This window comes from Aythya marila (assembly GCF_965140915.1).
Source record: "Aythya marila genome assembly, chromosome: 8".
NCBI classification, from domain to species: Eukaryota; Metazoa; Chordata; class Aves; order Anseriformes; family Anatidae; genus Aythya; species Aythya marila.
This window is the reverse complement of record NC_139049.1, coordinates 29,141,509-29,169,492: the sequence shown is the minus strand read 5'-3', so window position 1 is coordinate 29,169,492 and position 27,984 is coordinate 29,141,509. Positions and strand designations below refer to the sequence as shown.

The following is a 27,984-nucleotide window of genomic DNA, read 5'->3' as shown; positions in this document are numbered from 1 at the left end:
CCTGTAGGATAACACCATTCATTTTCCTGAAAGAGGCGAAAAAGAACCCTCTCCCTCCTTGTGGTCAAAGTGATGTCATGTCACAACCCCTGCCGCTAACAGAATGGGGGTCCGGCGCCAGATGCTGCTTCTGGAAAGAGTCTTTTTGGGCGAGCAGCTTTTCACAGCACCCCCTCTGCAGCAGCTCTGGGCGGAGGTGTGCGAGCACCCGGCGCATGGGAAGGAGCCGGCTGCGATCTCGCATCGGGTGCGTGGGGTGGGAGAGCTCCTCCGGAGCCCGGCGCTTGGCAGGACCTGCCAGCACAGCTTCCCCTTGACGTCAAGAGATGGAGAACAGCGTTCATTTATAGCTACAGATTCTTCACGCGCAGCTGTGTGACCGCATCTGCACTGGCCGGGCCCGGGGAGGAAAATCCAGCTGCAGGGCTCAGTGCTGCAGCAGGATCCGGCCCCACGGGCAGTGCTGCTTTGTTCAAATCTCAGTCACCAGCATGACAAACCACATCCACAACATGGTGGGAGAAGAAGGGAAGTTGGGGAAATGTTGTCCCATGTGTGTTTCTGCTGGCAGTGACTGTGTTTAGTTGTATTGTTTTGTGGCGGTTTGTTTCAGTGCTACATCCCTGTGCTCCCTTCCTGCTTGTGGCAAGCCTCTGGGTTTCCACTGAGTGAAGCTTGGGAATTGTTGGCAAAGCCTGATTTTAATTTTTTCTCGTGTGTTTAATCCTGACATGCTCCCTCCTGCATTGCTCACGGGGGTCTCCTGAGACCACCCATCCCAGTGAGACTCTTCTTTCTCCTGTTCCCCAGGGTAAGTTAAGGGCTTGTCACCCCATGTCACACCTGGGAACTGTAATAAGCCAGTGGACAAGGCCGTCCTTTACACAGCCAAAGTTCCTGGAGGTACCCCAACCCCACACAAGGAGCCTCCTCCTGCAAGGAGCCCCACAGCCAGCAGTGCCATCCTCTCCAGGCACCATGCTGAGCATCAGGCTGGCACCTCTTCAGAATGAAAAGGTCTTGCAAGCCTCCAGCCAAAATAAAAAAGCAAATAAAGTTCCCTAAACGGTGTTCTGGGTTCAAAATGAGCTGTGCAGTGCTGGCGAGGGCAGGTTTTCCATCACAACACGGCACTGGTGGGGGATGGCATTTCTCACCGCGCGCTAATGGGCACCACGCACCTGGCTCTCCACGTGTGCATGTTCTGTGTTTTATGGGTTTTCTTACTGCTGTTCTCACAAGCTGCTGGTCTTGAAAAGCAGAAACAGCGCCGAAACCGAGGAGCAGATCCTCAGCAGATGTCCGTGGCGGGAGCTGGGCTGCCCCCAAATTACGGCAGCTGAGCCCCAGGGGCTGCTGTGCTCCGAGAGATAAATCACCCCACAGTGACCTCCCGGCTCTGGTGGCAATGAGGGACCATCTGCAGTGTCCTCGGTGCCACGGCACACACCTGGAGCTCTGATGCCCATTTTGCCAGGCTCAGGGCAGTCGGCAGCAGGGCACTGGGACCGTCCGGCACAGGCTGCCAGTCAGTGCTCCACACCTGGAAATAAAACCCATGGCTGAATGTGGGAATCACATAAATCAGCTAATTATTCCTCTCCCCCGCGCCCCCTGTGCATAGTTTGGTGTCTGAGTTGGGTTTTTTTGCTTTTCTCCAAAGCAGCTGGAGATGGGATGTTGAACATGGTGTGTTATTGCTCCTAATGGTATTAAAGAAAAACATCTCAAGTGCTGGTTGGCATGTTTTGATTATATGTGAGGGTAAAATGAGTGCCAGATTTGGCATGAGGAAGGCTTTTTCCTCCAGATGAGATTAACAGGAGTTGATGGGGGAGCGAGGAGGGGAAGCAAGGCACTGGGAGGTGGAGGGGGCACTGGATATAATCTCTCTCTTAGAATTAATTTGGTATTTTCACTGCACAAATCCCTGCTACAGAAGACCAGAGCCCTTGGTGGTTCCTCTTCTCTCTTCCTTTGGTGTTACTATTTGTGGCTTTATTTATTTGTACTAAAAGCCTTAAGCTCGTTATGGCATTTTGTGAAGTGTTTTTGTGGCTTGTGTTGAGTGAGTGTGTGCAGAGCAGTTGTTCCCTGGACCCTTTTGGATTTAATGTTTGTCATATGATTGCCTGTGATTTCATGACCCCTATGGCTGAAGTGAGCCCTGAGTTGTTTTTTTATGTATGTGCAATTTAGCTTTTAATTAAGGCCTTGTTATCCAGGGAGTTGCAGCTTGGTTGGCTCACATGCCTCAAGGTTCTCCTGGCTTGATGCTGCAGAAAGGTAGCCCATATTTGGAAATATTCGGCTTGTTTCTCTTCTTTCAGCTATCCAAGCTGTTTGAATTAATCTTCAGACTTCTTTTCCAATGTTTACTGAAGAACAGCAGTTTTTTTAACACTCCCTTTTATCACACAGTGTGATCAGCCGAGCTCAGACAATGCGCATTCATGCTGGGGTCTGTTGCTCATTTAGCCGTCTACAAACTCCTAACGAAGTGCAGATGTGCTGAGGAAGAGCCTCCCTCCACCAAACCCCGGGCCGCGATGCTTCAAGGAGCCACGGCCTGCAATCTGCAGCAGCTGATTGCAGGGACCGAGGACCAGAATGGTTACACTGGTCCTTAGTGGGACAGCTCAGTCCTACAAGGTCACCCTTGTAGCTTACCACGTCAGCACAATTAATTAAGCTGGGTTTTACTTTTATTTCTCCTCCTATTATCACCTATTTTCTATGCTGACGTGGTTCATCAGGTCCCTGTGTTTAGCTCTTAAAATTCATATTATTCACAGGCCTAAGGTCTGCCTTTTTTCCAAGTGAGTGATTCTGTTGCCGTGGTTTTTGGGTGCCCAGACTGTACCACGTGAACAGGACTGATATACAGAGCTGACTTCTTTTTCGCATGCACGATCTCTCTCAGCTGTCTCTAAGATACCCACAGATTTTGGGAGCTTTGGCAGACACCTGGCTGCAGATTAATAGCAGACGACCGGAGCAGATAGGTACCAGACCATCATGCTGTCCCTTCAGACAGACCTGGCCCCCCTCTTCCCTCTGCCCCTCCTCCAAGCAGAGACTGTAAATTCACTTGGCAGCAAGTTTCTGAGATGCCACCACGCTCAGCTGTCTTACTAAAGTAACCTGAAAAAGATTACTCCTGCTAACAGGTTTTCACACATCTGTTTTTGGAGAGGTTTAACATAATGGGAAATTGAGCTGTGTTTTAAGGCGGTGGCTTGGGATGTAATACTGTATAACCATATGCCATGCCTATGAGTAATTAGTAGAGGTGGCTCAGACATCAAAACTTCAGGACCAGGCCCAATTTGGAGAAGCACAATGTCTTGAGAAGTTTGTAGCCGGTGCTTTTATTTATAAAATGTGCTTTTGTAAATTTAGGATCCAGACTTGATCTCAGATTTGGTTCATTTTGAAAGTTCCTTGTATGTTAGGTGCATTCCAGCATCTTCATCCTGATCCAGTTTTAATGGTTTTGTGTTTTATTCTTAGGGAATGTTTCTTACTGATGCTTTTCTTTTAAAGCTATTGATTTCCCCTTCAGGTTCCTCCAAGCTCAGTAGTGAAACGTCAAGCTGAGTGCTACAATAATCTAATAATCTTTAGGAATAGTTCTGGAGTGTTCAGTATTAGCAGGGTGGTTAAACTCTGAGTTCAGTCAGTCATAATCATCATGTTGGAGCATGGTCAAGATGAGAAGTTTGGCCTGGACCCTGTGGCCATCTGGCCGTGGGCAAACCAGCTGCCTCCTGTGCTAGCAATGCCCGTCATCCATCATGATAAATCCCCATTTCTAGAGACAAACCTTCATTCTGCAGCTTACCTCCCTGTGCATAAATGGCCACGCTCTACAAATAGCATCATTGAGGGTCATTTAGGTTTCACACAGGCTCTTGGAGAAAACTCACACCAAACACCCTGGTGCAGCCATGGGTAGATGTGCCAAGCTTTGCAAATGTCCACAGCCTAGGTGGTACCTCCTGGAAAGTAGGGTGCCCATAAATCATTTGGCCCAAAGGGTATAGAAAGGCACCTGTAAAGGCACAGGGTCCTCCCAAAGGAAAGGCAGATAAAGAACCTTTAAAAAACTGCTCTCAGTGACACAGAATAGGAGCCATCCATCCTGATGCTGACTTCTCTGTCACTTGCTGACTGAGGGAAATAGATGCTTGTGATACAGGAATTCCATTCCACTGAGTTCAGGTGCCTCGGGTAGGCCAGATAAATCACGATTTGGCTACTTTGATGCTTTAGCATCATCTCTGCTGATGCTAAAGGGAATCTAGACCAGTAGCTCTCTTGTAGACATCAGCCCCAGAGGCATCTAGCATCCAGGGAGCTGAGATGTGAATCTCAGCTGGCTTGTCTCTGCCTTGAAGCTGCAGTCTGAGAAAAAGGAAGCCTGGCTGAAAGCAAAGGCAGCAGAGACATAAAACAGATGCAAAATGTTGAGAAAGATAAAAGCTATGAGATGACCAACAGTCCTGGGAGGCTCAGGGCACTCTCTAAAAATGAGGCAGCACGAGGAAACAACGGGAGAGAAAAATGCAGGGTTGGACCACTGCAGGAAGATGAAAATTTCCTTTCAACACTGAAAGTAACAGTTTCTAAAATCCACCTTCTCTGTCCCTCCCAAAATGTAAATGCTGGTAGTTACCCCTGTGAAAATCTGGAGCAGTTTTGTGGTAGCAAGTAGCAGATTCTTGGCTACTGGAGCCTCAACGTGGCAGATGGTTTTTTTGGAAAATGACACTTGCGGAGCCCAGCTGGTAACCACAGCTGAGATCTCCCTATCAGGGATCTTACAAGTCAACTGCTGCATCGGCTTTGATTTCACTGGAAACAGCGGCTGGGCTGCTGAAAATTGCACCCAGGTGTTGGGTGAAGAGGTCAGACGTGGCCAGCGGTCCCCAGGCCAAGAACGGACCCACTTCAGGCAATTCCCCACGTTTACCACCAGAAATGTCTGCATTAACTGTGATATTGCTGGAATGCTTGGCAAGTAATTATTCCTTTATAGGCGATCTGTTAAAAAAAGTCCTCCCCTGGGCTCAGCTAATATTTAGGTCTATTCTGGGCCAGAGTTGGTTTTCCTCTTCCCGTGACTGCCCAAGGCACCTTGCTTCAGAAAGGCCAATCTGCTGCCAGCCTGCTGCTAAACCAAGCCAGAAACAGGCGTTTTCCACCCCCCGGCAGGAAATGTTGGCATTTCGAAACAGACCCCTTCTGAACCACATGAGAAACTTGGAATATTAAAAGATTTTCCTGAATAAAAGGGTGGAAGAATGTTTCAACTTACACGTGTCAAAATGAAAATCAGTCAACAATTTGCCTCAAAAGTAAACAACGCAGCATATGGGGAACTCTGTTGTTGCTGCTGTTGTTATTGAAACCCTCATGCTCCCAGAAAATTTTGCAGAAGTGACATTTTTAGATGTGGGGGGGAAGTGTGTGACATGTATGACCAGTTGTATTTGCTTTTCCCTCAAAAAAAACATCAAAAGGGCTTTTTGACATCATCTCTGCTGGGGGCTGCATATTGTTTCACCAGCACAGATGACTGGGTTGCACTTTTTTTATAATTATTTATCTCTTGCACCAGGTCTCCATGCACCTAACAATAAGTGAAGGACCTCCAAGTGTTTTCAGTGTCACCTGCAAGCTGGTTTTCATATCTTAACCTCCCCTCAGATCAAGAAAATACAGCTTTCTTTGTACCATCTGATCTGGATGCGATTTAACCCTCCTTTTCCAATAGTTTCTGTGTCCTCAAACTTTGTCTCTAAAACTTACTTCTTGCGCCCATGCCATATGCACACCCACCTGGATGTGTTATGTGCTATGTTATGTTTTATGCTGTGCTAAGTGCTATGCACACACACCTAACCATGATGTGTTATAAGTAGAGATAGCTGTGGATTTTCCATCCTGTCATTTTCCAACAGAAAAAGCAGATTCAAAAACATCAAATTTCGCTGTGGAAAAACAGAAGTCCTTTTCCTCTGTATGAACAGCCCCCAAATAAAAGGGGGGATTAAATGCAACTAGTAGACAGTCTACATTCAAGGGACTGCTTGCATGATGTAAGGTTTGGGAATTCAATTTATCCTCTGCAAATAAAATAAATAAATGAATAAAATAAAATAAATAAAATGTTGTTGTTGTTGTTGTTTTAAAAAAAAAAAAAAGTGTTAAAACTATTTTTTTACCGAAGTTACCAAATTTTCCAAGACAAGACGCCCTATGAACTCCACCAGTAAGGTTCTTTGAAGGTCAAGGCTTAACTTTGGAAAAGCATAGTCCTGACAGTCCTCCCAACACAACAGTGGCAGGGCTGCATGACATGGACCGTGATTTCCTGCAGATATTACAGCCAGTAACGCTTTCCTATCCTGAAGTGTGTTAGGATGTGCTCAGAAACCGTGGTGATCCTAGTGCCACAGAAGTGGATTGAAGTTACCTGGGGTCTTGCTGTGACGTGGATAATTTGCTGGCTGTTCCCTGTGTTTGGGCATTTGTTCCCCCTTTAAGCCATCCTAGTGTTTCAGCTGGCTTTGTAGTCCTCCAGATGAGCCAGTGAGCAGCTCACCTGAGCCAGCCGAGGTGTGCTAACATACAGACTGGATGATAATACACTATAAGAAATTACATCCCTCCTTTCTCACTCTCCATTTTTTGAGATTTTAAACATCTACCTAAGCCAAGGCAAGAGTTATTCAGATTATTTAATGTTTCACCAAATAAATGAGCTGATTGATTTGTTTCCTATAAATAATTTCCCTTTTGCTTTTAGGCATGCTAGAAAAGGAAAAGTATCTATTCTATAACTCTAGCCTTATCTACGATCCAGCTCCAAGTCCTCTGAATATTGCCCCAGCTTTCTGAATGCTGTTGCAGAGCAAACACACCTTACAGCTGCTCTGTGGTGTTTAAAGGACAGAGGCACCTAAACAATTGTTCCCCTGGCTTCTGTTTCTAGTGAGTGAAAATATCTTACAGACCGAACATTGCTGATCACCAAACGCTGCAGAATTGTTGCTTGTTGCCTATTCTCTAACAGGGATGCACCAAAAATAGAAACAGCTGCATCTTTCAATTGGTGAAATTTGAATAATGTTGCTGTGCTCGAAATAAAATGGGGAAGCCGTGCAGAGTGAGGGGCTCGATCTGATAAGTGCAAAGGAGACCAAATTTCAGCATTCTGTGGCAGATATAATTCCAGATTTTTCTGACCCAAAGATCAAGGAATATTTGAATTTGGGATTCTAGTATATTTTTATGAAGGCAGCAGCATCAGCACAAAGGATTACACTAGGCTGCTCAGGGAATGGCCTCACCAGCTGATGCTGCTGATGGACAGATGTAGCAGACCAGTGACTGCCAGATGATCTCAGAGAGGTTTTAAACCAGGAAGATAAGAGAGCTGTTTTTCTTCTGTAACTCTTCTTCCCTTGAATGACTTTACTGGTTAACATAATTGACTGAAATTGGTAGAATTTTCTGAAGAGTTAAAGCTTTAACATGCCTTGTCACTACCAGTCATTCAAGAGCACCTGTCAGCTGTAATTCTTAGGAATCATACATCTCTCTTACTTAGCAATATAGGAGAAAGTAACCCCAAAATCTATCCCCTTCTGTGATGCTGTTTTGCTGTTCTTGCCTATAAGGCTGAACCCACAGGTGCTCCTCAGCACAGGTGTCGAACCAGTACAGCGCACAGCAAGGCTGATAATTAGTAGGATACTCTGCAGCAGTCAAACTGAGAGCAATTTCTGCACGTGAAATAGATGAACTAAGTCATTTAGGTCCTGCAGTACCTAAATATATTTGTAGACTGAGGTGCTGATGTAGGACAGAGGGGCCATGACTGGCCAGTGTGGGACTGGTGCTTGCTGCTGTTCTCCACAGGAGACAAGAGGGTGAATGAGAAGCAGGGCTCAGTCCTGCTGCGGTGCCTCCAGATCTCCCCAGCACTGACCAAAAGGCTTTTTAGGATCTCTCTTGCCAGTTTGTTTCCAATCCATGGTTTTCCTGGGGATCACACCTCTGTGGCTCTCACCCTCCTCTTCCTCCTGGTGGCTGTGGGTTCCTGGGGCCTCCCGCGGGCTGGCCCTTTGCGACTCTTGCATCCTTCACATACTCGAGCTCATTTGTCACGTTCCCCCATTTACTCATTGCACAGTGATGCATATTTACTAATTCTAACATTTCCTCGTTAGTCATTCCCTCCAGGCCCATTAATCACTATAAATTCCCAAACGAGAGGCCACAGTACATCGTTCCTTCCAACAGACAGCTGACACGTAGTAATTAGGCAGCTGAACATAAAAATAATGAGGCTGAGGCTCCCGCAGATCTCCTTCCCCCTCTCAGCACCTCGGGGGCAGCCTCTGCAACACGCCTGGCCCCACAAGCCACCGCTCACACCATGCCTGCACAAGCTGCTCCTGGGCACAGATGTGCCTGTTTCTCCCTCTTTTCCCCCCAAACCTGCTACCCGATCCATTGAAGAGGTACTCAAGCATTCAGCTTTGGGACTTCTGGTGGTGTTTTTCTGCCCATGACATCAGCCCAGACACTGAATTATTGAATCTCTCTGCTTCCCCTGTGTCCCCATCATGCAGGGACTGGTCCAGCTCCCGTTGTTCCTCTCTACCTGCTGCTCCAGAAAACCCTCGTGCCAAGCTGCCCTGCCAGTTTGCCGCAGACTCTCCAACTCAGGGCACACTCTTGGAAATAATGCAGCTTTTCACAATGGGTTTACACGCTGAAATAAATAGCATGATCCAGGCATTAGTTTGACTGCCATGTGCAACGCAAAAATGTTCTGAGACCAAAATGCTTTTTGTGTCCAGCCTAATTTTCCTATTTTCTTGTATTTTCCCTCTTTTTATCTACACTGCACTGCTTGGGAGCAGTGCTGTAGATTTTTTACTCTTTTTTTTTTTTTTCTTTTTATTCTGGTTTGGTTTTGGCCAGGAGGCATTAGTGATGATCACTTTTGCTTGCCACAGAAATGCACTGGGAAACAAGTGTCCATGTAGAAGGGCACAGCACCCTCCACTCCAAACCACAGCAGCATGCCTGGCATTGCTGGCCAAACTGGAGTTACTGGAAAGTAGGAAGAAACTTCCCCTGTAGCTCTTTTTTTCTCCTCGTCCCTTCTGAAGCAATGTATCTGGGCTGCATTTGGCTTAAATAGCCCCTTGATCTGCTTTGTTTATGGTAATTTCTTTATTCCTGTGAGAGAAAGAGGGAAGCCAGCACTGAACTGATATTGTTATGGGACTACAGATGGGCAGATGGTTTGAAAAAACGATTGCAAGATTTCACTTGCACTCTGGGCCTGTCTTTCACATTTGGGTGCAAAGACCAAGTTTGTCTTCTGTCACAGGGAGCCTCGTTCAGATTCCCTAAAACTGGAAATCAGTTTGAAGGCAAATCCCCAAGGTCAGTGACGCCACAGATTTGGAGGTTAAGGATTTGAGGTTAAGAACTGACAATGAGGATGTTGAGGCAAGATTATGGAAATGAGGATCTGCAGCAAATTCTCTCTCGTTTCCCCCTTGTAACCTGCTAATGACATTAGTGTCCGCCTTTGGCGACCCCTTCTCAAAAGGGAACTTTCTTTAGCACTAAAGGCGCTTCTATGAGTCCCAGAGATACCGGCAGTGAAACATGTGGTCAAATCTGCTAAGACCCAGATATGGGACACAGTCCTTAAAAGCCCGGCGCCGACTTAGAAGAAATAACCTGAAATGAGAAGCAGAGAAGAAAACAGAGAGGGGAGGTGGCCCCCACTGCGGCATCCCCGCTCCACTCCCCGCAGCCGCTTTCTCCCCATGCTGCTGAATGCACTCTACTAAAAACTCAATCTTCACATCTCCCAGGTGAGCTGGAGCGCTCCCACTGTCCCTTCTTGCACCTGCAAGGCTGAGATTTGGAGGGATTAAAGCCAGGATCATAAAGCACTACCTACTGACGTTGCTTGCCCAGCTCGCACCACCCAGCTCCCAGCTCCACGGAGTAAGCGAGCAGCCTGTGTAATGTGTTTTCGTGTCGCTAATGCAAGTCGCTGCCAGGAGGTAGCCAGACTCGTCTGCTCCAGGGAGAGTTTCTGGACATCTGGCCCACGGCTGGAAATTTCTGCTGTAAGTACTTGGCCCATCTTCCTCTAGGAGCACTGCGCGAGCTGGGCTGGATTTCATTTCTGCATGGTGGCACTTCAGTGAATAAAACAAAAGCCCCTTGTTTTCCTGCAAGGTCGTGTTTCGTCTCATGCACTGCAGCTTGGCTGCTGCAAAGTGAAGCCTCCTCCTGAAGCCAGTGTGACACCACACGTTTCCTCCTTCTTTTCCTCATGATGTTCCCACTGTAACTTCAAGGACAGACGACTGAGGACAGCCAGATAGGAGACATGTAGCAGAAGTGCATCTGTTCCCCATGAAGGTGGTGGGCTCAGCTGTAGGATTCATTCCCCTGTTTCTTGTCTGAAGGACTTTTCTACTCGTGTTGGTGAGATCAGGCCCATTCCTCTCCTGTGACCAGGTGGCAGAAATTGGGATCAGTTTGCTCCTTTTCTTTAAATATTTTATCGAGTGATAGCTAATGAAAACCTGCAAGATATTTTTTAACCATGAAGTCAGCAAGATATATTCTATAAGGACAGCAAACTGTCCATGGGGATGGAGTTATTAAGTGTGGATAAATAATGTGTGTGCTGTTTGAGAAGCACCTTACACACCTGTCCAAAAGACCTGCCCTTCTATCAATCTCAGATGTATGAATTTACGGCCTTGTTATGAATTTCCTGATGCCTAAGCTCCCAAACATTGAAGCATTCATTCAAAGTAGCTATAGCTTTACAAATAGATTTTTTTTTTCAGAAATAGTTTTTCCATCTGTTTGTTCCATTTTCCCATCTGTTCCTCCAGCCTCTTAGTCTTGTTCAACCTGTTTATGAAGATTGCTTTTAAGTGGAATATATATATTTTTTTTTTCCATTACAGGACAATTGTTTTTTTCACAGTGGTTTGATTTGTTCTTAAACTGCCTCTCTGAACCGCTCTGGGTGCATTTGCTGCTGACCCACTCACCCTTCCAATGGGTGTTTTAATCCACCGATGTGACCATATGCTTTGAGGCCACGAGGAGTTATTGTCGGATAACTTGTGGTCACTGCAGGGCCCGTGGCTACAGCCCAGTGAGACACCCAGCACGCCCTGAGGGTGGCATTAGGGTGTCCTCCTCGGTGCCACAGAGCTGTGACATCAGGGCATTTGAGTTGATTCATGCAGGTAACTTTTTTTGCAAAATGGGACAGTCTGCTACCAGAAAAAAATCAGGTTAGTAGGCAACCCTTCTACTGCTCCCTGCCCCAATGGGTGCTCCCTGCCCTGACAGCTTTCAGTCACCAGCTTGGGGACATTTTCTGCAAATGCACTTGTCTCATGTGACCCAGGTGTTGCTCACTGGCCAGATATCTTAAAAAAAAAATAAAATAAAATGTAGAGGTCCCCACTGAAGATGTCCTGCCACCACCTCCCAAGAGCTCTCTTACCAAGGAACCTGGAGTAGCCTCTGAGAGGTACCCAGGGCAGTCCCCAGCCCATGTTCAACCAGTCTGGAAAAAGCTCCCAGGAACCACCAGGCAGAATTGTATTAAAGCTCGATCAGAAGCTGCAGGATTTGTCTCCCTGTAATTGTCTGAGAGACACAAGCGAGCGCTCTTCGAGTAGCTATCATTTCTGCTACTAAGAGAGCACACATTTGCGTCTCCCCAGGCCACCCAAAAAGGGATCTTTGAGTTGTCAAAATATTCCTTTATGCAGGGGAATGGAGAGCTTGGAAGATATCCAAAAATGTGTTAATCTACACTTTTTAAATTTCTCTTTTTATGTAGGGAGGGGGGGAACTAATAATAAGCTTGTAAATCATGTGGTTAAGTTTAAAGAAAAATGCTTTGGGAAAGTTTTCCAGTCTTCTGTGAGACATTTTGTTTTTGTTCCTTCTGTCTCCACAAGACTTTTGCCTTCTACAGTTTGCCAGCAGGAGGAAGACTGGAAAAATTCTGCTGGTCCTGTTATCACAAGTGACAATGGCAGAGTGCTTTTGTTGTTTTCCTTCTTCTGGTAGAATGAGATCAGACCCTCTGCTTAGCTAAAAACAAGACATCTTTTTTGTTCCAGATGTGCTAAGCAAGAGAGCTATTTGTAAACAATGTTTTGTTTTTGTTTTTTGCTTTTTTTCCCTGTTCAACAAGAAGCTGAACACTTCCTCGTGTGGCCATGAGCCTTTGTAGGCTGCTGCGCTCCGTCTTTCAGGTAAAAGTGCTCACAAAAGACTTTGGTGCAAAGGAGACCCCAATTCCTGGTCACCTGCAGGACTTCCCCAGAAGGACGCTGACCAAGCACTGGCCTTCCTGTCTCACTGCAGCCATCCACTTCTTTTAAAGGTCTATGCTTAACAGCATCTTGCTAAGACACTTACACGATGGGGAAAGCAGCCTTTCACAGCAGCTCTTGGTCTCAGCTGTGTTTTTATTTCAGGATGTCCTTTTTGCCACTCGGAGCTGAACAGAAATGAACTACAAATTTACTTCCATGGACAACTCTTTGGTCCTTGGGCTCTTGGGTACAAGATGCCAGTTCTGCATGTTTGATAGCAAATCTCAGGGCTTTACAAAATTTAATAAAAAGTTTATCCATCCTCAGCCTGGGTTGGTTTGGTTCTCTTTGTTCCCAGAAAATAAAGGCTCTGTGTTCACAGATAAATTCCCCCCATATGAGTATTTCTTTTAACTGGACAAAAGCTTGCTAGAAGAGAACAGTTCTCCCTTTGGGCAATGATGCATTCCCCCGTGCTCATGGTATGCACTATTCCCTTCGTTCACTTTGTTACTTTTTGCAGTTCAGCTTCCATACGCCGCTGCTCATGTGTGGTGCCAATGCTGCTGGTGATGAATTTCTCGCCGAGCTGACTTGAGCAATGTCTCTCTGAAGTAATCATTTTCTATCTCCCCAGCGTTTAGCTGAGCACATAGTCTCCAAGACCTTTCACCAAGCATCCATCAGCACTGAGTTCACGCTAAGCAAGACACTACCCTGTTCCAGAGGCTGAGCAAACCACATGCCTACGCTGTAACTAATTATTTCTATTGGCTGATTGCTTTTTAATGCGTCTGTTTTACAGGTAAACAGATTTATCTTAGAAAGGGAAATGTAATAATAGTGTAGGGTTTTATTCATCGCCTTCCTTCAGAGACTGAAAGGCTGTATGCTGAAATAGGTGTAAGCTTTACACAGAATTCAGCTGATTTTCGTACCCATGTAGCGTGGATGCCCCAGATTGTTGGGACAGATCAGGAAAGCCTAACAAAAATTGTGGAGCCTCCTAGCAGGACTCCAAAAACTGATGATATTAACCAGGCGGTCTACAATCCAAAACTCCTCATGAACCTCCCCATTTAAAAAGGAACTTTTTATAATTTGCAAATCCCCTGGAGAAAGTGGTTTCTGGTGCAAGGAGACCACCACATAGACCCCCACTCACACATCTCAAGAACATCAGCTCTTTGTGGTATTAACTCACCCTTATGATCCCAGGTGCAAAATCTGAGAACAATTTCCAAATTGTGAAAGTGTTTGCACATTGCTAGTACTGCAAAAGTGCTTGGAGATGTCTCAGACCACAAAACCCATGGGCCAAGGAGATCCTAAAAACAGTGCTTGACCCAAAAATCTTGTGACTGACACATCAGAAGGGTGGATGGAGGCACAGAAGGAGACAGCAAAGCACAGTTTGGTTGTACAATGAGTAAAAATTAGGGGATTGCAGGAAGGGGAAGAGAAACTGGGAAGCTCTTTCAGACTGACAAAATAAGGAAAGAGAAGACATTGATGAAATTAAAATTCTCGGAGGGAGATGTCAAGTGTGTGCTGAAGGTGAAGCCCTACCTCCACAGGCTGATAGCACTGTCTAGGTGGCATCCTCACCCTAGGTACTCCTGCACCTTTTAAAATTATATTTAAAAAACAAATAATTAATTAAAAATAAAAATAAAAAAGGGGGTCTTGAAAATAAAACGTCATGGCCAGAGATATTCAGGAGTGACAGTGGCTGCCTTCTTTTCAGCACATGGCCAACCTCCCTACAGCACTGGGCTGGGAGAGGGGAGACGACCTTTACCTGCTGCTCGCTGTGAGCAGGGGTCACGGTGAAAAAAACAGGACCGAGGCATCTGGCAGCAGCTTTTGGGGCTGGACTTTGGTTTGCCTGCCGGGCTGGGGTTGCAGCTGGCTGGCCTGATCTCCCTGCCTCCCACTGGCTCTCACTGAGAGCAGAACATGCCTTCTCCTGCTGATTTCTGCTTGCCATATTGATTGCAGCAGGGTATAATGGAGACAAGTCAGGCAGAAAGCCAGCCACCCTTGGGAATGATTAAAGAGCAGGCAGAAAAGGATAGAAGTGAAGAAAAACAGGCTGACACTTAGGACGTGCTGGATTTGGAGCAAATTATTCCCCTTTCTCCACCTCACCCCATCCTGGTACTCGGGACCATGCAGCAGCACCTCTTTTTCAGCTCTGCCCAAAGAGAGGCACGGTATCGACCCTCATGTATGCGGGGAACAAAATCCCCAGAACTCATACAATATCCCCATTGTGCATGGATTTGCAGACTGATTATTCAGAGCGTAGCCAAGGAAAGGTAAGGCTATGACCCATTGTTTTCGTGCGATCAATTGAATACTGTCATTTGCATTTAAAACGCTCCGAATTCGCACTGTCAATATGCCAAACAGCTGCTCGGGCTTTTCAGCATTCCATGGTGACAATCACACTATCGTACATCATTGGCACCAGGATTTGCAATACTCTCAGTGTCAAAATTTTGTGTGTGTGTGTTTTTTTTTTTTTCAAAAAAAATCCCCCCCCCCCCCAATACCCAAACCTGTGAAAAATCCGCTTTTAAAATGATCGTGTTCGATGCTGCTAACCAGGCCTTCACAGATGCCAACATATCAAAATTCATCTCTTTTCTTCCTCTCCTACAATTAAAAGGTAGTTAAGAAAGAGGCTGTTCCTGATAGATCCACCTTCTGTTTTCTCCTTTGTATGCGTATTATTCATTAGCAGTCTAATAAGAGTTTCAAAATGCTCTGTGCCTCTGCCAGCAGGGCATATGTATGTAGACATGTGCTTGTGACAGATAAGTACATAAACAGCATATTGGCACCAGAAAGACATCTGTGCCTAGAAAAACGCTTGTGATATGTACATAAATGACATTTTAGCTCTAGTCAAGTCCTTGTGGCTTTGAGAGGAATATGTGACTGTACTCTTCTCTGTGAATACTGAAAAGGTGCATCTTAGGAAGGAGAGCGTTTTGGAGGTTTGCTGGGAGCCGAAGGAAGGGCTCAGATGCACGGAACTGATGCTGGCATGCCGCGAGCACGGCCTGGCACCCCCAAAATCTGACTCGATGCATCCATGCAGGGCACGTCACTGAATGGGGCTCGCAAAGGCAATGCCCCTGGCTGAGAAGAAAATAAAATCTCATCCCAAAGACCAAAAAGTGGGGGTGAGCTGGGGTGTGGGGGCACAAGGAGTGCTCCCCACAGTGTTCCTGCAACCTGCATTTAATTATCTGGCTGACAAATGTGAACAAAAGCCCTTCACCACAACAGCCTCCTATGGCAGAAAAGGGAAATTTTGGTCTATTTCAGAAGGGGACCAAGTGTGCCATCCTCTGGCATCCTTCCTGGGTTGCACCACAAGCTCCTTTGTAGGTGTACTCACACCCCTTGGCTTAGGCTCATAATGCCTCAGTTTACCCGCTCATGGTGAGAGTTGCCTGTCTGATAGCTGCAATTCATGCTGGAAACTTGATTGTGGCCAGGAGATAATGGGTGAAAGGCCCGTGGGAGAATATTTGCATCTGCTCATCAGTAGAAGAAAGAGAAGATGGAAAATTGGAGGCACTTGAGTATTTGCCATGCTTGCCTGGCAGTAAATATGGACTGTCCTCCCTGATTTCAGGGCTTGGAGTCAGGCCACCAGAGGTATTTGAGCCCTGAGCTCCCATGGGAGCACTTATGTCCCAGTGAAGTCACCCAAAGTGAGGAACTTGAGCTTTACCCCTCCATAAACACTGGGTTCAAGCATGTCTTCCAGAGCTTGCTCTGGGAGGTACAGGTGCCCCGCAACTCTCAACTCCTCAATTTCTGCAATTACAAATCTGTTGTAGATTTCACGAGATTCAATAATGCAAATTCTGGAAGGAAATGAGTGTCCAAAGCTGCCATTGCCCCTGGGTCAGTCAGGACCCACCTGGGTTGGATCAAGAAACAGCAGCTGTGCACGCACAAAGCCCTTTGGGACATGGCCCTAGCATGCATATTGGGGTGGTCCCTGCTGTTCACCAGCTTGCTCATGGTGAAAACCCTTTCAGCTCTGATGTGAGGAAGAAAGAGCAGCAAAATATGCTGTGGTTCCTTTGACTTTGCTGGAGCCTGTTGGTTGACATGACCCGAGCATGCAGCTCCCCAGGCAGGTGGGGATCTCACACCTCCAGCCTCCTCGAAGCCTTGCAGGCTGTGAGGGGAACCGCAGAGTTGTTACTTGACTGAACAAAAAAGTGTTTGGGGGGAAAATTGTCTCCAGTCACTCTCATTTTGCATGTGATTTTTCCTACATATGTTTCTAATCATTAAGAAATTCTGTAGCTTAAATAATGCTCTGAAAGTACGGTAACTGTTGGACTACATTCTGTTGTAACCTTATTGAATTTCACTTCTCTGGAAAAAATAATGGGATACTATATCTTGAAAAACAAATGGTAATTGCGTTTTTAACAGAATGTTTCTCTTTGTGTTTCAAAACCTTCTGCACACAGTTAGACATCTAGCCAGGGAAGAAGGTACAAAGCATATGGGCCAATTTCTGTCTGTTGGCTGTTCAAGATGCCTTAATATTTAAGCAGCGATGGGTGTGTGTCCATGCAATATGGCACAGTGTATCTATCTACCCCGTGTCCACGAGCTCAGGTGAGGTGGCCAAAAAGTTGTGTACTGGGGTCAGAAGAGGCATTCTAGGAGGAACTAGGGAAGGTGGATTTACATCTGCTCCCTATTAGGTGTTATCGTACCACCCTTATCTCACATTAATTCACATTTGGGCAATTAGAAACACCAAAGACTGATGTTCTTGTGCTCATGGTGAGGACCAGAGACACAGGTTCATCCTCCAGGTGACCAGGATGTTACAGCAAAGGGTTCTGTAGAGGCTGCAAAAATAGGAATTGTCCTGCACCTCTGCATTGCCCACACACTGAAGTGCTATCATTTCCTGAGTGCTTTGGGGATGTGTACACCACCGTGAGCTGATTTGATTAAAAAATGGGACCCAAAACAGCATCGTTGCAATGCAGTTTGGCAACATGCTGGTGTTGTTGTCTACCAAGGTTAGGAGAGCCATGGTAGTACTGGAATGCCCTTCCCTCATTTCTGGTAAATCTAACATGTTAAGGACTTTGTGAAGAGATGCTTTTGGACATGTGAAGCTTCAAGGCAAAGTAATACGCATGAGGTTTCTGACTGACAAGACACATGTGAGTACATGCAAAATGTGCTCCTCCAGCTAAAAATAACATTTCTCCTGTCAACCACGATGCATCCACCCCCACAACACCACCCAGAAGAACACATTAACACCTTGGCTTTGCACGTAGCCCAATTCACAGCAGCCACAAGTGGTAGAGGGATCTGCACTCTGTGTGCATGCTGACAAATCATATGGCATAGCGAAGAACAGAGGAGTGAAACTGGGCTAGCAGAAGTTGACGCCTTATCATCACAGTCCCTTTGAGCATGCTGTAGGCTGACACCTCCACCAACCGAGTCATCTCCCCGATGCCAGGATGAAGAGCACGAGCCCACTATCCTGATTTAGCCTCCGAGGCTCGGCTCGCCACACCAGGAAGGTGCATCGATGCAGATGGGTGGAAGAGCACCTCAGGTGTGCTGGCATGGGGACAAGCTGGAATGTCCAACCACTGCTCCTCACAGCTGTGCTACAGTGGGGGGTAAAATACACATTGTAGACCAGTAATGTGAGATATTTCTCCCAGTACTGCTCCTCAGTTTGTGCCTAGTATCATCCAGAAACCTGTGAATAGTATTTCAAACCAAGAAGTGCTGAGTTGCAGATAGGCATCACCCTTGGGAAGGAATCCTACAGTACCTAAGGCACAGGTCTGTCGTAGAGGCTGCGTGTGCTTCCACTGGCACCACAGTCCAAGGCAGTGAAAGACATGGACAGCAAAGCTTTCAAAAGAGTTAAAAGACTAGAGAAATATCATTTTTTGCCCAAAGACTACTTCCTGTGATAATCTGCTTTTTTTTTTTTTTTCTTTTTTTTTTCTTATAAGTCAAAGCTTTCTGAAAAGTGCTGAACACAATAAAAATTTACCATGCTAAGCTTCTTACCATAATTTCTGGGCAAGTCTTTTTGAAAATCATCATCAACAGTTCAAATGTAGCTTGTTCGCACAGTACAGTTCTTAAAAGGTTAAAAAATATTGCGAAAATATTGGCAGCTGGCAAGGTTGATTCATGGACACAGATGTCACCATCAGACCATTGCAGTCTTCTCCTGGACAGCATGAAGCTTTACTCAGAGGAGATTTTCGGAAACCCAGGAGATTAAAAAAACGTAAATTCCAATCTCTCCTTTAGCCGGCAAGCACAGGAGCCTATGTTCTCACTCCTGAAATTAAGCTCCTTTAGCTCTCATCTAAGTGGCTGGGCAGAGCCTTGGGCTCTTGCAGTTCTTCCCTTGCCCGAACTTCACCCGACGCCAGCAAAGCCAGGAAGGCTTTGGAGGGCGTTGAAGGCATCTAGCCCTTCACAGACGGCGCTTAGCAGTTAACAGGATCAGCACCTCAGCGACTTGCAGGCTGCCCATCACCTCAGATGCCTTACAGTTTTTAAATTATGCAACGCCCACCATATGTAATTAGCTAAGTAAGCCGCTTTCACTTAACCTCAAATGTTTGTAATGCTTATAATCCTGGTTGGGTATCTGTATAAAGGAGCTCTTTGTTAAGGGCAGAAGGGAGCAATTTTCTTCTATAAGAAAACCAGGGACTTGACACGGATGTAAAGCTAAATGTTTGAAAGATCGCTTTTGTTTGGCAAACAGTGGAGTTTTGGGGGTTGTTTTTGGAGGTCCCAATGTTTAAACTTATTTAGCAAGTGGTCTGGCACTAGCCATACATGCAAAAGCAGCCTGCCTATGGTGAGTCCTGTCCCAGTCAGCTATAGGCATCCTAGCTATTTTTCCTTCTAGTCCTTTCTTATTCCTGTTTCAGCAAGTCTAACACCAACATCAAGTTCCTTCCTGGGATGAAAACCTGTGAGTTCACCAGCAAGCATGGAGCTTCAGCTTTGGCCCATTTTGGTTTCTCTGTTGGAAAAGCTGAACAGTTGGATGCTCTTGGTGATTCTTGTCACATTCCTTTTGATTACTGACTTTGTGAGAAAGAGACGTCCCAGGAATTTCCCTCCAGGGCCACAGCTCTTTCCTTTTGTGGGAACCATTGTGGACTTAAGGCAGCCCCTCCATCTTGAGATGCAGAAGGTAAGGACTTTTCTCCTACTGATAATATTTTACCTCCTCAGTGACTTTTGTCACCTAACCTGCAAAGCAAAGGTAGGTCCTGAAGAACAAGATGTATATTAACCATGTATGATAGCAATAATTCTTGGTTTTATCCCTTACCACCACCTCCTCTTCCATGGGAGTTGGAAGGTTTGACGGAAAAGAAACTCATACCAGAGGAAAGCCTCCTCTTTCTTCCCGTTGGACCATGGCCATTTTGTGCCTGAGCCCAGGAAGGGTTTGGAGGAGCCGTGCCAGACCGGGGGAGGGATGGCAATTGCTATGTGAAAAACTAATTGTTTGGACAATGAAGATCATGTCTCAAAGTTGTCTTTGTTCAGAGGCCAACAATTTGCCCCATTACATCTGAAATAAACATTAAGGCCCAGAGTTAACCTTCTCCATGGCTTCTTCTGTACCACAGGAAGAGGCAGAGATAGCTCTAGAAAGGTTTTCAGAGCTTTGACTCCCACCAAAGCCAATGACACACGCTGTGTACCTTGTCTGAAAAAGTGGGAGAAAAGGTTCTGGCATGCTGGTTGCAAATATCTTTTTAGTGACTTTTTGTCTCTCACTTTTACTTAAAAGATTGACACCATCCTATCTACCCCAGATTTTCACAGCCCACTAGCATAGCTGTCACCAGGAGAACCTTTGAGGAAGGCTGAGACAGTATGCTCAGGATATTGGGTCAATAACGCATAGTTGTCACTAATAAAATTAATCTCATTAATTTATGCACATAAAATGACAGAGCTGACCATCTGACCTCAGGCAGATTTTGTAAGTCACCATGTCAGTTCAGGGTGACCGTGTGTGTCCCTCTTACAGAGTCACACCAAGGAGTACATGGACTGAGACCTTGGCAAAGCAGAGCCCAAGAGAGGGCAAAATTGTCCTTTGCTCTTATACATCAGGGAGTTAAGTACTGCAGAGGAGAGAATAATGCTAGCAATGTCCATGCAAGGAAAATGGCTATAAATTGGCTATAAATGCATTCAGGCTTAAAATTAGAGGAAGTTTTCTAAGCATCAGCAGTTGGAGCCACTTTCCAAGTGTGATAGCTGGAGCAAGAAGCCTCACTACTTCAGACAAAGTTGGTGAAGAGGACTACGTGTCGTGCCCTGCTCTCAGCAGCAAGAGCCTTGGCTTGGAGACCCAGGGAATGCTGTTGCTTATTGTGAAGAAGAGAGGAGAAACAGGTGCCCATCAGTCAAAAAAGCAAAAAAGGCCTTTGTTACAATTAATAACAACTGGGTGAAAGCCATTTCATACCTATTAAAGAATATGAGCAAACCATCCCTCCTGCACTGCATACAGCTCACTAACATTTCCTACGCCATCTCCAGCCTTCACAGAATAGTTGATGTTGGGTGGGACCTGCAGAAGATTTGGGTTTGCATTTTTCTTAGGTCCACCCCATTGCTCCAAGTGGAACTAAATTCAAAGTTAGATGCAGGCCTTCTCCAGGCTAGTTCTGAAAATCTCCATCTTCTTGCACTCAGAGGGCAATGAACTCTCTTTCAGCTCTCCGCTCGCTATGGAAAGATTTTCAGCGTGCAGTTTGGAAGTCTGACTTTTGTGGTAGTCAGCGGGTACCAGATGGTGAGAGAAGCTCTTGTCCACCAGGCTGAAATATTTGCAGATCGGCCAAATATTCCACTTCTCCAAGAAATTTTTAGAGGCTTTGGTAAGTACAGCTTCCGAGATTTTGCCACAAACATTTCATCTATTTGCAATGATAACAATCAGAGTGAAAGAAGGCTGAATTCAACCCTCGGTAACTGTGCCAATAAAAGTTTGTGCACAGAAGGCAAGTGCTGAAGTGGGTCTAATAACCTCACAGGTATATATTTGAATTTGTCTGGGGTTTAGGGATGACGCTGGGATCAAAATCACGTATTGACCTGGATGAAAGATGACACATAAAAGCAAGCTGTCCACTTGTGATGGGCACACTTGAAGAGTTTTCCCCTTGCCTTTCTCTGCCCAGGCTGCACATAGCTCCAGAGGCGGGGTATGGAGCTCCTGCCTGCAGCTCTGCCAACAGCGTGATAGTACTTAGAGTATTTTGGCTTACACCTTTTTTTCCCACGCAAAGTGACAAAGTAGCAAATCCATAAAGCTAGATCTTTAGCATAAGCCAATTAGTCTTGAATTTTAATTCCCAGGCAAAGCTATGGTTTCTCAATGTCTGCAGTTCTTGTTTGCTTTGGTCTGGGGTTTATAAGACCAATGGCCATTTCTGAATCCCACCACCCATATTCAACACAGAATCTTTGCTTGCTTTTTCCACCCACAGGGCTCATATCATCAAATGGGCATATATGGAGGCAGCAGAGAAAGTTTGCTTCAGCAACACTGAAAAGCATTGCTGTAAGTTTTGAGGAAAAAGTGCAAGAGGAGAGCCGATATCTTGTGGAGGCGATCGAGGAAGAGAAAGGTAGGCAGCCCACGTGCAGCACCGTGCCCAAACCTTTCACCTAGCCTTTTGCCAGATGAAGGGAGAGAAGTAAAACTCTTCCCCCGGTGTGACTCCAAACGTGCAGGCCATTTCTACAATAGCACAAATTTCTATCTTATGCTTCCACATTGTGCCTTTTAGAACTTCTTCTAAACCTCAGATCCCCAATTTCATTTCTTCCTTATTAATATTAAGCAAATATATGCTAGGTGTTTATTAAAGTATGCATGTTTATGTGGCTAAGAAAGCCTTTTCTCTACCCTGCGAAGGTATAAATGCAGCTCTCATGATAGCAAGCACGTACGCTCAAAGGCTCTGTTAACCTCTGCAAGTCCCTGGTTTTGCAAAGTATTTTAAAACTTGTTTAGTCAGGCTTTCCTTTTGTATCATGCACAGATGAAGCATGTGCCTTGCTCTTTTATGGTCCAGCTTTTAAGAACTGCCAGAGGGATATTAGTAAGAATAATTTGTATGTTGGTACATGGGTGATGCTGCACTTCAGCTTTAAATAGAAGCAGATGGGGTTTAGCTAATTCTATGGAGCTATATATAGTAAACAAGAAAGATCTAAATAGGAATTGTGAAATTATATACTGAACTTGCTCCATTTTAATTGCTGTTGCACTGAACAGTCCAAATACTTCATGTTGCCAATTGATTATAGTCCTTTACGGTCCTAATCAATAAACTAATTAAGCTGCTGTTTTGGGCCTTTCTTCCCATTAGTAATGACAAATAGTGATCATGTCCATCACTCCGGTATCTGAGCACCAGCCCAGCTTAATTACTTTCTCACGGAGTGGAGAGATCAGCAGTCCTGTGTGTGGTGCCTTGCATTTCAACGCGATGCTCCCCACAGTATCGACAGCAGCTCAGGGCTGTGCAGGACTCATTACTGGTATTAGGCTCTTGTGTCACGGCAAGCAGCTCTGGACTGCCTAAACATGCCCAAGGAGATGATGGCCTCTGCTCGATAGCCCTCCTGAGGAAAGCAGGTGTGATGAGCATCAGGCCACACATCACTCTTTTAGGAGCCTATGGGCCACATGAGCCATCTCTGGATTTTCCTGTTTCATTACTTTGTGGTACACGAAGGCCAGCACAAAGGCATTTCTGCAGTGTGATCTGTCTTGAGCTCCCTGCCCCAGGCTCTCTTGGTGTTTAAGATGGACACCAAAAACACATTGGAGCACACAAACCCACATCTGCTTGTTTTCCCTGGGAAACCTTTCAGATCCAGCTTTAGCGGCTCTGTGTTAACACCGGTGTGTGCCAGCAGCCTGGGCTCGAGGGAAGGGGATGTCCTCAGGGAGAGGGCACCGTGGCACACAGTGCTCAACTTTCAGCAGGGTGATGGGGTGTTGGGGAGCCCAAGACACGGGGCAAAGCCTCAGCACCACCACTGGTGAGAGGCAGGGGAGGTCTCACCCCAGCTTCACATCTGTAGGTCGAGTACAGAATGTTTTATCTGAGAGTTAAAAGCAAGCTCCGTGGCTTTCATTTTGTTCCCTCCAGGACAACCATTTGACCCTCATTACAAAATTAACAGCGCTGTTTCAAACATTATCTGTTCCATAACTTTTGGGAACCGGTTCGACTACCACAACAATAACTTCCAGGAATTGCTGCACTTGCTTGCGGAAACACTGCTGCTCATAGGAAGCTTCTGGGGCCAGGTAAAGCCAGTCTGCCACTTTTGTAACTTCAGCTCCATGTAAGTGCTTGGAAACAAGTTTCTAAGGTACTGAAGTAATCTGTTTTTCCCAGTAAAAAAGGTCGTGCTATAAGGGAAATGACCACGGGTATTGTTTTACATGAGGCTGGGTTAATCCATTAAATCCATCAGGAATGCAGGCAAGCAAGTTAAAATTATTGAGGCACATGGACAACAAAGATTGTGGGATTGTAAAGCCAACCTTATACCTGACAGAACAGAAAAGCAACAGAAAAACCTTAAAGTCACTGTGTTTCTACCGAAAGAAGAGAAAATATTCATAGCATTCAGTGAAAATTCCCTCCTCCCCCACCCCTTTCCCAGCCAGCTTCTCAAATACTTTTATTTTATGACCAGAAGAACTCAGAGGCACGGCTTATAAGCAAGTAGGCAGCTCTGGGACTGGCTGCCATAGCTCCTGCATGGCCGTATGCTGTGGGCTGGGTCAGTCCTTGCTCCCTCTGACACTCATTTCTGACCCCAGCAGCCACCTCCAACCTGCCCTTCACAAGAGGTGACAGCATCGGCCACCCAGTGTCAGAAAACTTCATCAGCAGTAAACATTTGTCTTATTCTTATCTTGTTTCTATTTGCTTGCATGTGTAACTATATTGACCTTTGTAGCAAAACTGATTTTTTTCCTGATAGCGAGCACAGCTAATAAATTGTAGTACCGTCTCAGCTTTCATGCCCTGCTTTTCTTTTTAACCCAAGAAGTGCTCTTCTGTTCTGATTTCTCGCCAGCTGTATAACGCTTTTCCTTTGATAATGAGATGGCTACCAGGGCCCTTCCAGAAAATCTTCAGGCACTGGGAGAAACTTCAGCACTTTGTGAAGGGTGTGATCATGAAACACAAGGAGGAGTTGGACCAGTCTGAGTCTGGCGATTACATTGACTGTTACCTGAAGGAAATAGAGAAGGTGAGAGGGAAATACCTAAAGCCACCTAAAGCTTAACCCCAAAAACGAGCAGACAAGACTCAAGGCAGTTTTGTTAGAGGGGCCTTCTCGTTCACATCCAACTTGAGCAGCAGCAGGAGTCTGATCATTTTGAAAATGCACAGACTTTTTTTATTTTTATTTTTCATTTGGAAGTATTTACACTTTGTCTTCTTCCATTTTTCATTCTGTCACGCGGTGTAGGAGGTTTCTCAGGGAATGTGTTTAGGTTTCTGTGAGAACTCGCAGGACGGTGCTTGTTGTGGTGAAACTTCACATTTAGAAATGCTACCTGCTTTTAAAAGTTGCAATACAGCAGACTTTGAGGCAGGCTTTGGGGGAAACCTCACACTTTAAAGACAGTAAGGGATAACAATTTTGAAGTCCAAGGGTGGTGGATAATAAAAGACTCGAGTTACAGACAGATGGCTTTGGATTTGGGTTTTGAAAGCATCCCCTTCCTACTAAGGACTTCCACTCTCTTCTTTTTACCCAAGTTTAAGGGTGACACAAGCTCTTATTTCCACGAGGAAAACCTGCTCTGCTCCACCCTGGACCTCTTCCTGACTGGGACGGAGACGACGGCAACTGCCATCCGCTGGGCTCTGCTCTACATGGCCACGTACCCCCACATTCAGGGTAGGGCCGCCGATGGGTCCTTCACTATACAGCCCCAAATCAGATAATTGAAACAGAAAATGGAGTTGTTTCCAGGTTCACCTTGTTGGACAGGCCTGTGGTCCAGCTTTCTTATTGGGAACTTTCTGAGCATAGATCTTTTTTGTATTTTTTTGTTTGGTTTCTGTAGAGAAAGTGCAGCTCGAAATTGACGCCGTGATCGGCCAGTGCCGCCAGCCCACCATGGAGGACAAGGAGCACATGCCCTACACCAGCGCGGTGCTGAGCGAAGTGCTGCGGATGGGCAACATCGTGCCGCTGGGGGTGCCCAGGATGTCCACCAGCGACACCACCCTGGCTGGCTTCCACCTGCCCAAAGTATGCCCAGGACAGCAGCCCCCTCCTCGCCCCACCAGCATGGGGTCTTCATGGCCCCAGTCCTAAATCTCACCTGGAGGCACCAGCCTGCAGGATCTAACAGAGACATCTCAGCTCTGTAGAAAACAGGAGCTGTCCTGATGGACACTGTAGGGCTGTTATGGGTCTCACCTCCTTACAGGGGAGAATTGTAAGATCCTCTTGTGTTGGTCATAATTTTCAGTTTTACAAAGTTTTGTTTCATACAAGATGCCTTCCATGAATTACATGAGCAGAGGCCCAAGAAAAATAGGAAAGCAAGCAGCTTGGATTTGTTAATTCCACAGAGTATTAAAAATAATCTATTAAAAGTAGCACTCGATAAAAGCCAAGTAATACTTATTGACGTGTATACGTTGTTCTGGCATTATGAAAGCAAATATGAGATTTGGATAGATTGAGTGTCTTCCATGGACATGATTAGTTGTTTCTTGGTAAATTAAAAACGAAAAATCTGGGCATTTTGCTGCACATTGATTGGAATATTTTTCTTTCTCTGACAGAGGATGTGAAGGTAAACCAGACACAGTTTTAATAAAAAGCACAGTGAAAAGGATCAATAAAAAAAATTATTTGGTTAAGTTGCTTCCAATTCCTCTGGGAACACAATTTTATTGGTTTAAAGTTTGTTTATGTTAACATCACCAGTGACAGCAGCACAAGGTACAGATCAACAGCACAGTGATAGACCGTGGCACACAGAAGTGAACAATCCTGCAGGCTTTCACCCTCATTTAACCATGTTGGTTAGGAAAAACATGCTGTGCTTAGTAGTTTACTTTGTGTGTAGAGCAAAGCTAATAATAAACTAGTCTGACAGCACATCAGCTCTTCTTCTCCATGCAAACTCCTGCTTCCTCCACCTCTTGCAGGGCACCACGGTGATGACCAGCCTGACTTCGATAATGTTTGACAAAAACGTGTGGGAGACCCCAGACACCTTTAATCCTGAACATTTCCTGGAGAACGGCCAGTACAGGAGGCGGGAGGCTTTCCTGCCCTTCTCTGCAGGTAGTAAGATGGATGGGGAGATGGGTTTGCTGTTTGCAATACTTTCTTTTTTCACCCTGCCAGAGCAGGGGGAACTGCTCCGTGTCCAGCTTTCTGCCTCTAATAGCAGCCCATGCCTGGCATTTCCCACAGTGAAAATCCCCTGGCAATTAATACTGACTGCTCTGAGCCGAAGGGAAATCAATTCTGTTATTGCAGGATGAAAAATAAGGCTTTTTCCTTCTGCAAGAACTGTGTAAATGGGCTCTGTTTTTTTTTGACGAGTCTCCCCTCTTCGCCCATCCAAACAGCCACTGCTGTCTGCAGAGCAGGAAACTTCTGGGGACGGTTTCTGTACGATGTGTGGGTGAACATTGCCACCTAACCTTGCTAGGAAGAAAAGCTCCTGCAGCCCGTGCAATCCAGTGCAGGCGAGAGGAGCCTGGAGGCAGTGGAGACCCCAAACCAGGCCCCTCAGACCCCAGATATCGCCCTCCCTCATGTCCCACTGGCCCCACAGCCCCTTCAAGCCCCCATCTCCTTGCACAATGCAACTCCCCAGGGGCTGCTGCAGCAGCTATCGAGGACAATGCTTAAACCTTGCTCCACACGCAGTGCAGATTTTTTCCTGCTTTTCCAGGCAAGCGGGCTTGTCCAGGGGAGCAGCTGGCCAGGACCGAGCTCTTCATCTTCTTCACCGCCCTGCTGCAGAAGTTCACCTTCCAGGTGCCAGCCGGTGCCAAGCTGAGCTTCGCCTTCACGCTCAGCCTCACACGCTGCCCAAGGCCCTTCCAGCTCTGCGCTCTGCCTCGCTGCTGATGCTCCTGAGCCCCCTCCTTGCTGCTTTGGCTCCTCACGCACTGGAAAATGCCCCATTTCCCAACCACCCCCTTAGATTTTGGGCTGCCATGTCGAGTCACAGACATCTAGCACCCAGCGGCCTTGCTTGACCTGCAGGCAGTGGTAGCAAGGGTAGGAGGGCCGCACTCTGCGATAAGGAAAGTCCTTGGGACACTTCCCTTTATCTCCTGCCCCCTCCCCTATTAGTTTGATAAAATACATGACCTCTAAAGCCCTATGATTTCATCTCCACCCTTAGCTGCTCCCAGAAAGTTCTGGGCTCTTGCCCAACACCATTATGGACACCCAGGGTGTCACAGCA

At 46.1% G+C, this 27,984-nt stretch overlaps 1 protein-coding gene across 1 annotated transcript; it reads left to right on the top strand.

Annotated features, from left to right (window-relative positions):
• Positions 1-103: 103 nt before the first annotated feature.
• On the top strand, positions 104-27,775 carry LOC309880790 (cytochrome P450 2J2-like; the record flags this gene model as incomplete). Its single annotated transcript, XM_082766055.1, has 9 exons — positions 104-247; positions 21,208-21,370; positions 21,983-22,123; positions 23,660-23,820; positions 24,603-24,779; positions 25,295-25,436; positions 25,606-25,793; positions 26,705-26,843; positions 27,463-27,775. 9 exons carry the CDS (start codon positions 104-106, stop codon positions 27,639-27,641), a joined length of 1,434 nt encoding a protein of 477 aa, XP_082622181.1. The 3' UTR covers positions 27,642-27,775.
• Positions 27,776-27,984: the final 209 nt, after the last annotated feature.